We start from the raw sequence: 15,033 nt of genomic DNA, 5'->3' as shown, positions 1-15,033 counted from the left end.
TCGTCAACTGGGCAGCAGAACGCGCACTTCTCTTATTTTTGGCAGCACATTGAGCAATCTGTCTTCTGTGATGACGGTGCGGGTTGACGCGCTGTGCGAGACATCCCTCCTGTGTGTGCCGTCAGTACTGAGCTCTGGACTGTCTACCCTCCCACCCTGAGCTGGCCTTTGTTGTGGGTTGACATTGCTGTCAAACCCCCCACCCCCCCCTTCTCTTCCAGGCGGAGTGAGTGAGTGAGTGAGTGAATGAGTGAGTGAGTGGGTGGAGATGGGGGGTTTGGTGAGGTGGGATGGTGGGGGGAGGGGTTTTCGCACCCCATGCGCACGCACACACGCACATACTTCCTCACACGCACACACTTCCTCACACGCACACACCCCAGCATTCCCACCTCCAGCCTCACGCTCGGGCCGGTGCCGCTGAATCTCTAATGAAGAGCTCAATTTAGCCCCGGTGATGTGTGCAGGGCGAGGCAAGGCGGGCGCCGTGACTGGCTGAGCCACTGCTGACATCACGCCGGCCAGCCGTTGATTTGCCGCTGTCTCCAGGGCTCGGCCCGAGAGCCCGGGTGATGGGCTCGAGCGGCTAGGCTGAGAGGGTAGAGCGAGGGGCCCTGGGCGGGCAGGCAGGCAGCCCGCTCCCCACAGCCTGCTCCGCACAGCCCGCTTCCTGCTTCGTGCTGCCTCCAGGACTATGGAAACTAAACCCCTCAGCTATGGACATAAGGCAGGCTGCTATGTGGCAGGTGAGTCTCCTCCCGTCAAAGCCCAGCAGAGGGGTTCTGGCAGGTGCCGTTAGTTCTGTGGTTGCAAAGGCGTTTTTACCCAGAAGCTTATGGTGGCTCTAGTATTTTGGTGGAGGTACTCTGGCTCATGGTGTCACCATGCTGGTTGCCAGGTGCTAGTGTACCTTGGAAATGCTGGTAAAGTTTGGCTCTGGGGGGGATCCTGTTTGCTGCTGGGGGATGTGGGTGTGCAAACATGTGAGACTTTTCCCTGGTGCACATGCTCTGTCACCTTCTCGCCTGCCTTCTGTTTCATTGTCCAGTGTCAGATTGTTTCTTTTGTAAATGAGCGTTCTGTGCCGAACACGGGAGCATGCCTGCATGCCCCGCGCCTTCTTCCTAGGCTCTCGCATCGTGTGCTGCCTGCTCCCTGCATCCACCCAGCAGTATTAGGGGCTACACCGGCCCCTGAATACGAGGCATTTGTCCTCATTATCCTTGCTTCTCGTATGTGTCCGTGAATGTGGGGCTCTTACCGGGCATTTGGGTGAATGGCGGTCTGCACACAGCTCTTTAAAACCTGCCCGGCTGTAAGTGTCTCTTCCGCTCATCCCCGGCCCGCCTCCACGGGGGAGATTAGCACCTTTCTCTTAACACCAAGAGTGCAAATTTTAGCTTTCTGTTGTTTTTAACACATATATGTTTGAAGCTAATAAAGGAAGTGAACAAAGAGCCACCCAGATCAGATCAGATGTGGTTGTCACTAACTATGTACTAAATGTGTACTTTAAGAAATCAGCCATCTCTCCATTTCCATAATAACAATTATAAAATGTGCATTATAAAATTTTCTTGTGCAAGAATTGTGCAATGATAATAAAGTTATTCTGTTCTAAAGTGGGGCTTGTCACAAGTTAAATGAGCTGCATAATAATGATGAAACAGTACACTAACCTAGCATGATCCAGACGCTGAATCCGTCCTGAATTCACCACTATGATGTGTGGGTTTCATTACTCTCCGCTGGTGTGATTACGCCCACCCTGAGAATAGCCCAGGAGCTGTGTGGGACAGATTGCTTTTATTTCCCGAAAATGAAATCTTGTTGAGATTGGAAAGCCGGGGCAGGAATCGCGGTTCCCCGAAGACGGTGGCATCATGCTGCTGCTGCGTTGACGCTAGCGTGAGGCTTAAACACCCAGAAATAGCAAATTCTCATTATCACGGAACATCGATTTGCTTTCCCCTTTCTGCCCCCTCCTTTCTCTCCCCAGTACCCTCATTTGATGGTAATTTACCCGGAGTAATGTGCTCACCCTGGGGCACTTTGTTGCTGTGGTACTTTTTTACATGTTTAATATGTGCCTCCCTCCCCAATCCACCCAGCTTTCAATGGAAACCCTGCTAAATCCCTGAAAATGAATGTGTAAGGTCATGCAGGCAGCTCCGGTCCGTCCTGCCTTGCCTTGGCCCTGGGGGCATCGGGCGAACTCATCTCTACGGCTTGCTCCTAACCCCCCTCCCCCAGTCTAACTTCTCCTGGTTCGTCCTCGCCTCTCGGCCGCCCCCCACCTCCCATCTCCCCGCTCCCTGGCTCATTGCCCTAGTCGCGGCTGCCGTCCTCTCGCCATCTCGCCCATCTCCGGCTCGTTATCCCACTCCCAGCAATGCCCCCCACAGCCGCCACCCAACCTTCCCCCTCCCCCATGTCGCAGCTCCCTGGCTCATCCCCCTGCTTTTGCGCCCCCCCCCCCCCCCCCAAATCATATCTCACCACTCTCCAACTTGTCTCCCTGCTCTCCTGCTCGCTGGGGGCTGCACTGACCTCCTATCTCCCCTTTTAGAATTATCTCCTGCATTAATCAAGTCAAGATTTCCATGTTCCTCCACACTAAAATCAGATCTGACCCCGTCTGATCTTTTACTCGGGCTCAGACATTAGTATTATGCTATTTTGAAAATGTATTCCTATGTAGTTTGTGACACAACATAAATAAGGGCTGTGCGCATTGACATGCAAGCTAAGGAATCTGCTGGATGTTTCCAGGCTCTGCCTCTAGGTTTGTGTCACACGGGTTACATTTGCTTTCCTGACGTATATGCGATATATGCGATACGTTCTCCCAATTGAGTCGGCTAGGAGCGGGACGGCGCATGACAAATTGGCAAATAATTAGGGTGTCAGACCTGAGCTGGGTCCGTCTCCCCCCGCCCCACTAAACTCAGCTCTAATGAAAGAACATGAGGAGTAATAAATCTTAACTTTTCAGACACAGGGGCGAGCAGCGGGAGCAAAATCAATGGCAGCCGCACATTGTGGTGTGATTGGCTTAGGAGACAACTGAGCTTTCATTTGAATGTTGAAAGATTTCAGGGGAGGAATAGCAAGGCAAACCGCAGCCCCATTAACATCCCTGTTAACCCCGCTCCCCCCTTTGTGTGTGGGGGTGGTGTGGGGGGGCTGTGTCCGTGCCCCCATGCTGTGAGTCTTTGTCGAGACTGCCCGTTGCCCGTGGTACCTGGCCTACCGCCTGCGTGTAAAGCTGGCAGCTCGTGGTGCAGAGCTGCAGGTGTCGGCATCGGTCGCTGCCAGGCTGTGACCCGGTCTTCCAGGGGAGGTCCTGCTCTCTACTTCTCCAAAGGACACTCATCCTTCTCTCTGTCTGTCGGTCTTTCTCTCTCTGCTTTCTGAGGGAGTGGTCAGTTTTGGGAAAGGTAAGACCAGTGCGGCTGTGCGTGCAATCCATTAATAAAAAGATGAATAAATGATGACCCTCTGATGTCTTCCCAAGGGTTGGGGTTAGACACTCTGATGCCTTCCCCAGGGACCGTGTTCAGTTCATTTGAAAAACACGAGTGTCTTTCTGTTTTGGCTGAAGCAGAAATGCACATAATCCTGCCCTTCCCCCCACACTACTGGCAGATTGCTCTCTGACCTCGCTCCCCTCCAAGTACTTCTCTCACCTCAACTGTAAAAATCGATGCTGCTTTGAGAAAGCTGCTGCTTCTTCCTCTTCTCAGCTTCCCCCACCTCCAGTTTTCTCTGCAATTCCAGAATTCCCGTAGGGATAAGGGCGGGTGAGCGAACGGCCACACACTGCCTTCTGTTTTAGCGCAACATTACTACCGACATTCATCAACTGCTGATAAGCACGCTTGATTTGGGGCGTGGTGGTCCTCTGGGACTCAGGGAGCTCATTCAAAGCTCTGTTTCCATGGAGATCTCTGCAAGGGCAAAGGTTAGAGGTCACACGTAAGCTGAGGTCGCCTGGATTTAAATACAAGACACAGATCAAAATGGACTCTTTAGTCCAGTGATGTCTGTGTGATCTAATGGTGTCCCATAATGAATTGCTTCCATTGTCATAGAGCCAGGGGCTTTTGGTCTACTTTGCACTCATCCTTTTGTGGCCCCTCCTCCATTTCTGTCGGCAGGTCTTGGAGGGGCATGAGCGGCTTGTGGCACGGCGGCCCTGCCCCGACCTGGCTGCGCCGCTACTGAGGGGGACATGGGACACTTCTTTGGGGCTTCCAGCAGGCTCAGCACAAGCAGCCCCCCGGGTCCAGCCCCCACCCGCCCTACAGCAGAGAGCACATCAGGTAAGTACATCTGCGTCCCAATCTGCCCATGGCGGTCAGCATCTCAGAGATGCGAGGAGACGATAGCGATCTGCTTCCCTGAGACCTCCTCCAAAAAACGTGTTTTGGGGGAGCAGATGTGACAGGTGTGCGCTTGCTCCAATTAGCAGGTTTCTGCTGGCTCCCCCTACGCACCAGGTGCCCCTTAGTGTGAAGATGTCCGTCTTACCCACGTCCCATCGGCCAACTCACATGGGTTCATTAGTTACATGTGTTACCTCTAATTCAAATTAAAACTTGCGCATGCTGGCTTTGTTCTGTAGGGGGCGCCATCACTGTCACTTCTTTCCCTTGCCACGCAGCACTGGTTTCTGAAAGTTGCATTAATCTCTCTGTAGGTCCCCAGCATTTGGTAGACGCTCCACGTAATCATCTCTGATGAGGATGTCCGGTACTGTCACCGGAAAAGATGAGGCTGAGGCAGTACGGGGTCCTGAGGCTGTGATCGCAGAGCCGGCGACAGGCCAAAAGGAGCTGGCGGAGGCCAGCAGGGATGCCAGTCTGCACGGTGGCAGGGCTGAATGGCAGGTAAAAGCTCCTCCCCCGAGGGACAGCGAGATGAGCAGCAGTAGCTCGTTGCCGTATGTGGGTCTCCACGGTCGGTATTCGGGCCGGGAGCGAGCGAGGCCCTCAGAAAGCTGTGAGGTTCCTCAGCTCACATCTCCAAAGGTCAGAGCACAGTTTGAGAGCGGCTGTGAAACTACATTAAGCCCCCCCTCCCCCCCGTCCTCCCACCGCGTACGGAGGTGCCGGACGCCAGGATCTGCGGCAAGCAGCTTGGCAGAAGCCGGCAGATCGTTCACATCTAAAATCCGAGCTTATCCGCGAACTTCCCGTGTGCGGCCCAGGGAAGCTGGCGTGTGCAGACTCTCCCGCCATCTGTCTCCTATGTTAGTGCAGGCGGTGCTGCCAGCTGGCCGCCAGGCACCTGTCCGCGTGTTCCGCTCCCCGGTGCCGCTCATCCACTTGGACCCGTCGCTGTCCGCTGAAGGTGCACGCGGGCAGAACCGCTCGTTGTTACCCTGGCCTTCCTCCATGTCGGGGGATGTTGCCGCCTGGGAGGCCGGGTTAGGGTGTCCCCCCATCCCAGTGCCACGCTGGCCATCTAACTGTGTAAGATTGGGGGCTCACAGGATGGGTCGAGACAGATAATCTGGATCCCGTTACACCCCGCAATCCTGGTTTATCTCTATTTCTGGTTTTTAACTGACGATTGGTCCAACAACAAAAGTTTCATATTGTCCTTCGGTGCTGCACGTTTTGGCAGAGTTAACATCCTGTGCAGGCTGTCCGCCTTCTGTCAGTTCGTTTTTAAAGTTTATATTCGTTGGACAGTACCCATACTGCCAATACTAGGCACCAGAATGGTGGTAATGATATCCAGTAGAGTAACAGTCACTTAATTTTACAGAAACCATTCAGCAACTCCGTTTCACCTCAGCCTTGACTTCTATGGTTACCCTCTACAGCTCTTCCTTTACTAGCAGAAAATATGCTGTTGTGTAAGAAAGAAACTTGCGTTACTGACATGCCCATACAGCTGGAGGCTCTACAGACCGGCACAGCGGTACGGGAGACTCATTATGGGCGCGATTCACATTCATCCCCATCACATTCACTCATTTTAACAAACTGCATTTTAACCTAATTATTTAAATGGCTAAATAACACTGAGGTAAATCATGACTTTGCTCCATATAAACTTAAAGCTTAAAATATGCAATGTAATGTATCCGGTTTGAGAAGGAGAATATGGATAATGCGTTTTCCAGACCAATTATGGGGTGGCTTGGAGTCAGCTTTAACCGGTAAGCAGGCGTCTGCTGTCGACGCCGGACCTGCTGATTGGGCGCGGAGCACAACCTCAAAAGTGCGTCAAAGTAGAAAGTAGGACGTTTCGGGGCACCCTGAAATGCAGCGGCGATGGCCCAATTTGCAGATGTGCTCTCGTTATAGCTGCGTTATGTGGTTCCTGTAGTCATGGCGAGGCTGTCAATGGTGACGCGCATATGCGTGGCTCTCAGACTCTCTCAGTTCTCCCTCACTGCCACCGACCAGCAGCCCGCGCTGAATCACGGACAGGTGCAGATCAGGCTGAGGGTAAACATGCCTGCCACAGCTCGACTTCTGCTTGGTGCATAACGTCTCTCCTTTTTTTTTTTTTGCTGGAGAGCTGCTGCAGAGTTTAACACCCAGTTGTTGTACGTTTTCCTTCCTTTCAGCATTACCTGTGCTAGATTGTCTTCATGCCTGCCTGCTATTGTTACGCATTTTTCTAGATTTCTCACTTGACCAGTGGAGGAATGCGTCTGTCTGTACGTTTTGGTGAACATCGCACAGTTGTGATTTTTTTTGTTTTGCACGTTGGGGAAGAATGAGGGGGCCACAAGGCGGTTTGTGGGCGGGGCCCATCCATCCAAGGTATGCTGCTGTGCCTGAAACCCCCCCCCTCCCCACTGACCTCTGACCTCTCTCACCTGCCCACACTCTCCCCTAGTCTAACACAAAATTAAAGTTAGTTCGGAGCCTGGCCATGTGTGAAGAGCCGTCTCCTCCCCCTAGTACAGAACGGGCCCAAGGACTCCAGGTAAACCTCTGGGCCGCTGGTGTGGGGACGGGGTTCCGGGCCTCGGCCGGCGAGAGCACTGATTCAGAGCCAGGCCCAGTCATCAGAGGGTTTATTTCTCAATATTATTTTTGGTTGTTAGTGAGTCCTGCATTGGCTGATTGTACACATCCATCATCCGCACATGGCCATTTCTCAGCTGTCAGCTCTAGCTAGGTGTGACTTGATTTGATTGCCTTCACTTTGTCTATAGCTAAGACACACAATGCAATTTTCTTTAGGCAGAAATGCCATTTCTAATATATCTGTACAGGCAGTTTTTTTGATCTTCATTACATGGATGCCACTCCTCCGTGTTTTTCCCGAGAAACATGCGAGTCCCTCGGGTCCCCTCACAACCAGTGCTGGGCTTCTGTTCACTGGCCAGCTTTACGGCAAACAGGTGAAGCCCTTTTCTACAAGGTGCTGAGTTCGGCAGGCGCAGGTGCAGGTTCTGGCTGGCGCGCAATCTTCCATTTCTGCAGCCTTCTCTCATCCACCTGTAGGGCAGCCCTGAGCTCCTCTGGGTCTCTGCTCCCATCCCTGCAGGCTTTGCTTTTTTATTTGAAGCATCTTCTGTTCCCTTGGCACCCGTTAACGTGCTGGTCTGCTTTGTACTGCCTTTCAAAGCCAGGCAGCGTGTTCAGATTCTTTTTCTCCCTCTGTCAGATTTGTGGGTGGGGGGGAGGGGGGGGGGAGAAGAGAGCTGCTGAGTCCTCTGAGCCTAGGGGGTGGTGCAGAGTGTAGGTGTGGGGAAGGAGAGAAGGAGGGAGGGGTGCCCAAAGTTTAAATAAAAGTCCAGAGAAGAACCCTGGCAATAAACAAAGGGGTTTGACTGAAAAGTTCCCTGTAGTGGCGAAGCTGAGGATGGCGGGGGAGCTCCTCAGCAGGACCTCGCGTTCCTTTGCGCCATGTCCCCCCGTGACACTTCCCGTAGGCCATGCCTAATGGCATTTCTGCCATCTCCTTTGCCACGTTGGGCCTGCCCAGTGGCGTTTCGTCTGTCTCTTCGACCACGTTCCCCATGGGCCGTGCCTGCTGGCATTTCGCCCGTCATTCCCACCATGCACCCCATGAGCCTTGCCCGGTGGCATTTCTCCTATCTCTCCTGCCATTTCCCCAGGGTCCGTGCCTGGTGGCATTTTGCCCAGCTCCCCCGCCACCTTCCCCGTGGGCTGTGGCCGGTGGCATTTCGCCCATCTTCTCACCACACTTCCATCATGGGCTGTGGCCGGTGGCATTTCGCCCATCTTCTCACCACACTTCCATCATGGGCGGTGCCCGGTGGCATTTGGCCCCTTTTCCTTACCATGTCCCCCGTGGACTGTGCCTGGTGGCGTTTCCACCATCTCCCCTCTGCTGTTCGCATGCAGATTTTGCAGATCACAGCTATTGTTTTTTTATTGTTAAACAGAAGTACAAGGTTCTGTCCCTTTTCCACTAATTTCCCCCACTGCATGGAGCTGCAGGACTGTGCAGCTCCCGCAGGGATAAACACAGTAATCCCTCAAGATTAATTGTGAAACGCCTGCGTCTGCAGGCTTATTGTCCTAATAGGCAGCATAGGGTTTGGCAGGGCTGGTGGTGAAGCGGTGAAGATTTTGCGTAATAAATCGCACGGCTCACAGTAAAGCCCTTATATAGGCCTGTTTGCATTGGTAAGCCCATAAAATCCCCTGTAATATTGTTTAATTAACTTTTAAAGTGACTGCAGCTGATGACTGGAAATGTCTAGAAACTTAGCTGAATGCAGGAGTTATTGACATCATCCCTCCCCCTCCTCTACCCACCAGGATAAAATTCAGATCCACTTCTCCCAACCAGTTGGAAAAAACGAGCCACCCATCAGAGACGAAGATGAGAAGGGGAAGGACACAGAAGAACGGGAGAAAGCCTCACGGAGGATGCTCTCCAGAGGTGAGTGTGTGTGTGTGTGTGTGTGTGTGTGTGTGTGTGTGTGTGTGTGTGTGCGCGCGCACGTGCATGTGGCTGCGGGCATGGCAGTTTTATCGATTTCATTTCTTTTTCTAATTTTATTTTTCTCTCGTTCAGATTCCAGTCAGGAATACACAGACTCGACTGGCATCGATCTCCATGAGTTCCTAGTAAACACTTTAAAAAATAACCCCAGGTTAGTCCCACATCCCCCTTAACTTACCACCTTGTAATCACCCGAGCAAGATTAAGTACTGTTTCACAGCCAGGCATTCTAGCAGGTATATCCTCCTGTCTGCAGGGTAGCGGATACGTGATGGACACACATCTGTCCTCATAATTGTGGTGGTACGTTTCTGTCCCTCGTTGTGTTTCAGGGACAGAATGATGCTGCTGAAGTTGGAGCATGACATCCTGGATTTCATCAGCAACGAGTAAGCCATTAAACAATGTCCGCCATCATCAATAACAAGTAAAGCGTTAAACAATTTTTGCCATCATCAGTGACAAGTAAGCGATTAATCGATGTCCGCCATCATCAGTGACGAGTAAGCGATTAATCGATGTCCGCCATCATCAGTGACGAGTAAGCGATTAATCGATGTCCGCCATCATCAGTGACGAGTAAGCCATTAAACGATGTCCGTCATCATCAGTGACGAGTAAGCCATTAATCGATGTCCGTTATAATCAGTGACGAGTAAGCCATTAATCGATGTCCGTCATCATCAGTGACGAGTAAACTTAAACAATATCCACCATCATCAATGACTAAGCTATTAAATGATGTCCGCTGTCGTCAGTAAGGAGTAACCCATTAAAAATGAGTAACACATTAAACAATGTCCACCATCATAAGCCATTAAATGATGTGCGTCGTCATCAGTAACAAGTAAGCCAATAAATGATGTCCGCCATCATCAGTAACAAGTGAGCCATTAAACGCTGTCCACCATCATCTGTAATGAATAAGCCATAAAATTATGTCCGGCGTCATCAGTAACAAGTGAGCCAAATAAATGATGTCCACCGTCATCAGTAACGAATACGCCATTAAACGATGTCTGCCGTCATCAGTAACAAGTATGCCATTAAACGATGTCCGCCGTCATCAGTAACGAGTAGGCCATTAAACAATGTCCGCCATCATCAGTAACGAGTAAGCCATTAAACGATGTCCGCCGTCATCAGTAACGAGTAAGCCATTAAACGATGTCCGCCGTCATCAGTAACGAGTAAGCCATTAAACGATGTCCGCCGTCATCAGTAACGAGTAAGCCATTAAACGATGTCCGCCGTCATCAGTAACGAGTAAGCCATTAAACGATGTCTGCCGTCATCAGTAACGAGTAAGCCATTAAACGATGTCCGCCGTCATCAGTAACGAGTAAGCCATTAAACGATGTCTGCCGTCATCAGTAACGAGTAAGCCATTAAACGATGTCCACCATAATCAGTGAAGAGTAAACCATTAAATGATATCCACTATCACTTATTTCAGCAGCAGCTTGTCCAAGTGAATTTCACATCTGTGGTTGTGGTAGCAGTCTCATAGTCACAAAGCCATCCATGTTTTCCAGAAGCCAGAGGAGGAAATTTCCCCCTATGACATCCTACCACAGGATGCTGCTGCACAGGGTGGCCGCCTACTTCGGGTTAGAGCACAACGTGGACCCATCAGGGAAGTCTGTCATCATCAATAAAACCAGCAGTACCCGAATGTGAGTTCTTTCTTTGGGATTATCGGTGAGGTGCTTGTACCTTACTGTCAACACTCACATTAATGGAATATTAATGGATATTAAGATATTCTGTCATTCATAGCATGAAAAATTCACTTAACCCTCTGGGGTCAAGTGCATCGTCGACGATGCAGTGTATTTTTCGCGTCTATTTCAGTCTATATCTTGCAGAAATCTTTACGTAGAAACATGAAAAAAAACGCTGACTAAATCATAATCTGTCTTTTCAAAACGTCCATTGTCGGAAGTATAAATTTTTTTTTTTTTTAATTTGGTTAAATCAGCAAAAAATTAAACCATGTGACCTTACTTTGTTTTACCTGCATTGGGGGCCTGTAGTGCCGCCCTCACCTGAAGATCACTATTCACATTATAAATAACTGCATTAGCACATATTCAAATCGCATTCGCATAATAATTTGATGAACAATACAACGGTGAAACGCGATCCAGATACATCCCCATCAGCGCCATAAAAGGGGGGGGGGATGTGGCCAGGTGTGAATGGCTCATGCATACACATGAGAGCTCCTACATATTCAATGGAAGGAGGCCAGAAATAGTGACATGAGTTTTTCTTATATATTTATCCAACTGAATGTTGCAGATTTAGTCATCTTCATGTAGCCAAGACTTTGGTGATCAGATATCTGGGATCAAAACAAACTGCCACCATTGCTTACTATGTACTTTTATAATGTTTCTGCAAGTGTTCCAAACGGCATTTTGCAATGTCTGTACTTTGATGTCAGATTACAAACTTCACATAAATCTGACATATTTACAAGGTACGCTAAGATTAAGATGAGTTTAATGCCAAAACAAATATATAAGAAATCATTTATTTGCCATGAATTAAGTTTATGATATTGAATGAAATGTCTGACCATGCCCCAGTCAGTTCCCTACCCCTAGACCCCAGAGGGTTAAGTAAACATTTTGTTGTTTACATAATTTTTTTTTCTTTTTCATAGACCTGATCAAAAGTTTTCAGAGCACATCAAAGATGATAAGACCGATGACTTCCAGAAGCGGTACATCCTCAAGAGGGACAATGCCAGCCTCGATCGGGATGACAGCATGGTAGGTGGTGCCTCCTCAGTGGGGTGGGGCTCGGGATAGGCTGCACTGTGTCCTCCTATGCTCATGGGGGCACTGCCTGTTGTAGATGCGCATGCGGCTAAAGGACGACCGGAGAAGCAAATCCATAGAGGAGCGTGAGGAGGAGTACCAGCGGGCAAGAGACAGGATATTCGCACAAGACGTGAGTCACTGATGCAGGCGTGTTACATCACCATGCTTTGCGAAGAGGCGCGTAGCACAACATCCTGTTTTTTCTGAATGCAGAGCAAAAAAGCATCCTGTATATTTACTGTGCGTAATGTGTGCTCTCAACGCTCTCTGATTTACAGGGTACCGAGGCCTTCCCACTAGACAGGAGGTATGTGGGAGCCTCAGTGTGGCGCTCTTTCCGGTGGAAGGGGTCTTTCGTGTGAATCTGCGCTCTTTCTGTCCTGGCCACAGGATCCAGGAGAATGAAATCACTAATGGCACGCAACAGAGACGCCAGATTTTTAGGTATTTTCTCCCCATGTTTGAGTTCGGCTCCCGGTGCCGGGGGTGGGGGCGGGGAGTGGTATGGTCTTATCTCTGCTGACGGAGGTGGCGCCCCCCCGGCAGGCTGAAGGACGGACGGTCGGCCAGCAGCCGGCAGAGCAGCTCAGAGAACGAGCCCCGGTACTCAGAGCTGCGGCCCTGGAGCAGTACGGACTCTGACAGTTCGGGCCGCATTCTGAAGCCGGCCATGACCAAGGCCGGCAGCTTCAGCGGCATCTCGGTACTGATGCGGGGTGACAGCTCAGGCAGCAGCAGGGGTGCTGGCCGGCTCTCCAAGACAGGCAAGTGCCCACGCCCCCACATTCCACCCCATCTCTGCATGACGCAGGCTTCTCTACCAACCCGCACACTCCCCAGAGCCTGGCCCCAGCCAAAGTGCAGCTGGTCAGAAGTTGCCCACACATTATGTAGCTCCATGGGTTAGGATGCTCTGTGTATGATTGGCAGGTCACCGGGTTGAATCCCAAGGTCTGCAGAGTGATGTCACTGTTGGGTGCCTGAGCAAGACCCTTTCTCAAAAAAGTGCACACCGCCTTGTACAATAGCATCTCTTTATTGAGTAAAATGTCATAATTGGCATTGTTGCCCTTGTTCCTAAAATCATGTCCGGTAGCTCTCAGGTGACCTCTGTGTTCACCCCAACACAGATAAGTTTTAGATAGGAGCTTTAGTGCTGTCTATCCATCTAGGTTGTTCCGCTGGGAGTTGCCTAGTTTTGGAAATATTGGCCGTAGAAAAGTCCGATTCCTCTCTCACTGCGCAGAAGATATCCCTGGGATTCTCATGCGATGGGATGTGTTTTGCGCAGCGATACAATCGGTGTTTGGAGTTTGGTAGAAGGAAATCATTCCTACATTAAACTGCTCTCTACAAAGTCTGTGGATTATCATGAGTAACCGGGTAATTATTTCTGGTAAGAGACGTTGCTGTTGAATTTTTCAAATGTATCTTTCTGGCACTTTATTCACCACAGTAAGAATAATGCCATTCAGTCCCATTATATTTGAGTGAAGCCTGACATTTCTATGGCTGATATCTCAAAAACTATGGCCGAAAACTAGCTCCCAACAGAATAACCTAGACAGTTAGACAGCACCAAAGCCCCTCTAAAACATCTTTTTTTCCAGTTCTGGTGTGAACTGCCCCTTTAAGGTTAGGGCTGGGTAATGGTTAATACGGGTGTAATGAGATCTCATTTCACAAGATCTTGCGTTATTACAACATGACGAGATTTCTTGTCGGAGTGAAAAGCGGTCTCGCGAAGGTGCTGCAAATCAGCTGCTGCAAGCATGTCGGCGTCTGATGAAATTACCATAGTAGATGCCCCAGACACTTTTAAATCTTTTCTGTGGCAGCATTTTGGATATTTATATTGTTTTATTTATATTCTATTTTATGTTCAACTGAGAAGTCAAGTAGGAGAGAAGCCTGTCATTTGAGTTTGTGGTGAAATATTTTATGGTGCTAGATATTTGTTCTGTTCTTTACTGCATATGATGACAGTGATTGTTTAAAACATTTCACCATACATCTGCAGTATTTAGCATTTTTTGTCTTTCAAATTAATTAAATAAAAGGCTGCTTTCCAGTAATACATTTCCGCTTTGAAGTTTTCCTTAAAATACTGTTAAAATATCACCTGGTCTCGTTCTCGCAAACCCAGTATTGTGTCTCATCTCGTCCCATAGGCCGAGTATGTCGTTACACCCCTAATGATTAGGGTTATCATAGTTAGGTTCAGGGTAAGTCCCATAAAAATTAATGGATGGTAGAATAGGATGATAGGAATATGGGAGCTGTTTATGTTTATGTGTCTCTGCTGTGTGCGTGTCTGTGTCTATCTGCCTGTCCGTTCATTTGTCCGTGTCCGTGTGTGTGTCCGTGTGTGTGTGTGTGTGTGTGTGTGTGTGTGTGTGTGTATAAACACTTTCTCATTGCTCTTTCTGCAGGTTCAGAGTCTTCTGGTAGTTTAGGGTCATCCACGGGGTCGCTGTGTCGCTCTCAGCTGCCGCCCGCCCCCATCCTGGGCCGGACTGCCATACTTCCCTCTGCCGGTGCTGGTGGCTCTGTGTGCTGTGAAGAAGGCAGGCCCGGCCTGGCGGTGGCACCGGCTAGCGCTGGCTACTATCTGCTTCAGCCAGCAGGGATGCCACCTGGCAGTGTTCTGGTGAACCCCCACACAGGTTGGTATGTGGGTCCGGCCTCCGTGCACGTGTTCATTTTTAAGCTCTAAAGCACTATGCCACAGTGATTAATAGGGGGCGGTTTTGACCCCATGAGTTGCTCTTTGAAAAACTGCGTGTTTTTGTTATATGGGAACCTGATGCCGAGCCAGCATCTAAGGAATGCTGCCCGTTTGTTAATGAGGCTCTGCTGGGTTTGGGGTGTTTTGAAGAGCAATATCTCCCTCAACGATCGATTAATCAGATGTGGAGTCAGAACAGAGCAGAGCCCTAAAAGGCTCCTGGAAATAATAGTCTGTCTGCACTCCTGAATGTAGGGGAATGGCGAGTATGAAGCAGCACTTTACAATGCGCCTGCACTTGCGCTGCAGCCTGATAAGGGAGTTTATACAGGTTTGGGCTGCAGTGCATGATTACTCATTGACCTTTTTGAAGGTGAATGTGAAATTTCCTGTACCGTCGGAACTCCCAAAATTTCCCTTGAGGAGTGTCCTTGGAAGTGAAATGGAAGTGTTCTCTGGGCAGGCGGATGATGGTACCGACGAGCCTCGTGGGCCCCATGCCAGGCTGGCTTGTCTGGCATCCCT

General features: G+C 50.0%; 1 protein-coding gene across 9 annotated transcripts in view; it reads left to right on the top strand.

Annotated features, from left to right (window-relative positions):
* LOC125710290 (R3H domain-containing protein 1-like) overlaps positions 1 to 15,033 on the top strand; it is a 32,821-nt gene that overhangs the window by 9,664 nt on the left and 8,124 nt on the right. For 5 of the 9 annotated variants that reach the window (XM_048979865.1, XM_048979869.1, XM_048979868.1 and 2 more), the window contains exons 2-14: positions 468 to 746; positions 4,161 to 4,325; positions 4,703 to 4,892; positions 8,763 to 8,886; positions 9,022 to 9,100; positions 9,282 to 9,338; positions 10,485 to 10,625; positions 11,621 to 11,729; positions 11,815 to 11,910; positions 12,059 to 12,087; positions 12,171 to 12,224; positions 12,309 to 12,544; positions 14,213 to 14,446. In XM_048979865.1, the coding sequence (XP_048835822.1) occupies positions 4,743 to 4,892; positions 8,763 to 8,886; positions 9,022 to 9,100; positions 9,282 to 9,338; positions 10,485 to 10,625; positions 11,621 to 11,729; positions 11,815 to 11,910; positions 12,059 to 12,087; positions 12,171 to 12,224; positions 12,309 to 12,544; positions 14,213 to 14,446 (1,309 nt within the window). In that variant the 5' untranslated portion in view covers positions 468 to 746; positions 4,161 to 4,325; positions 4,703 to 4,742. The remainder of the gene's footprint in view (positions 1 to 467; positions 747 to 4,160; positions 4,326 to 4,702; positions 4,893 to 8,762; positions 8,887 to 9,021; positions 9,101 to 9,281; positions 9,339 to 10,484; positions 10,626 to 11,620; positions 11,730 to 11,814; positions 11,911 to 12,058; positions 12,088 to 12,170; positions 12,225 to 12,308; positions 12,545 to 14,212; positions 14,447 to 15,033) is intronic. The other 4 variants (XM_048979867.1, XM_048979866.1, XM_048979863.1 and 1 more) reach the window with 3 other exon arrangements.

Source organism: Brienomyrus brachyistius, chromosome 16 (genome assembly GCF_023856365.1).
Source record: "Brienomyrus brachyistius isolate T26 chromosome 16, BBRACH_0.4, whole genome shotgun sequence".
Taxonomy (NCBI): Eukaryota; Metazoa; Chordata; class Actinopteri; order Osteoglossiformes; family Mormyridae; genus Brienomyrus; species Brienomyrus brachyistius.
This window is presented reverse-complemented; position numbering and strand designations above follow the sequence as displayed.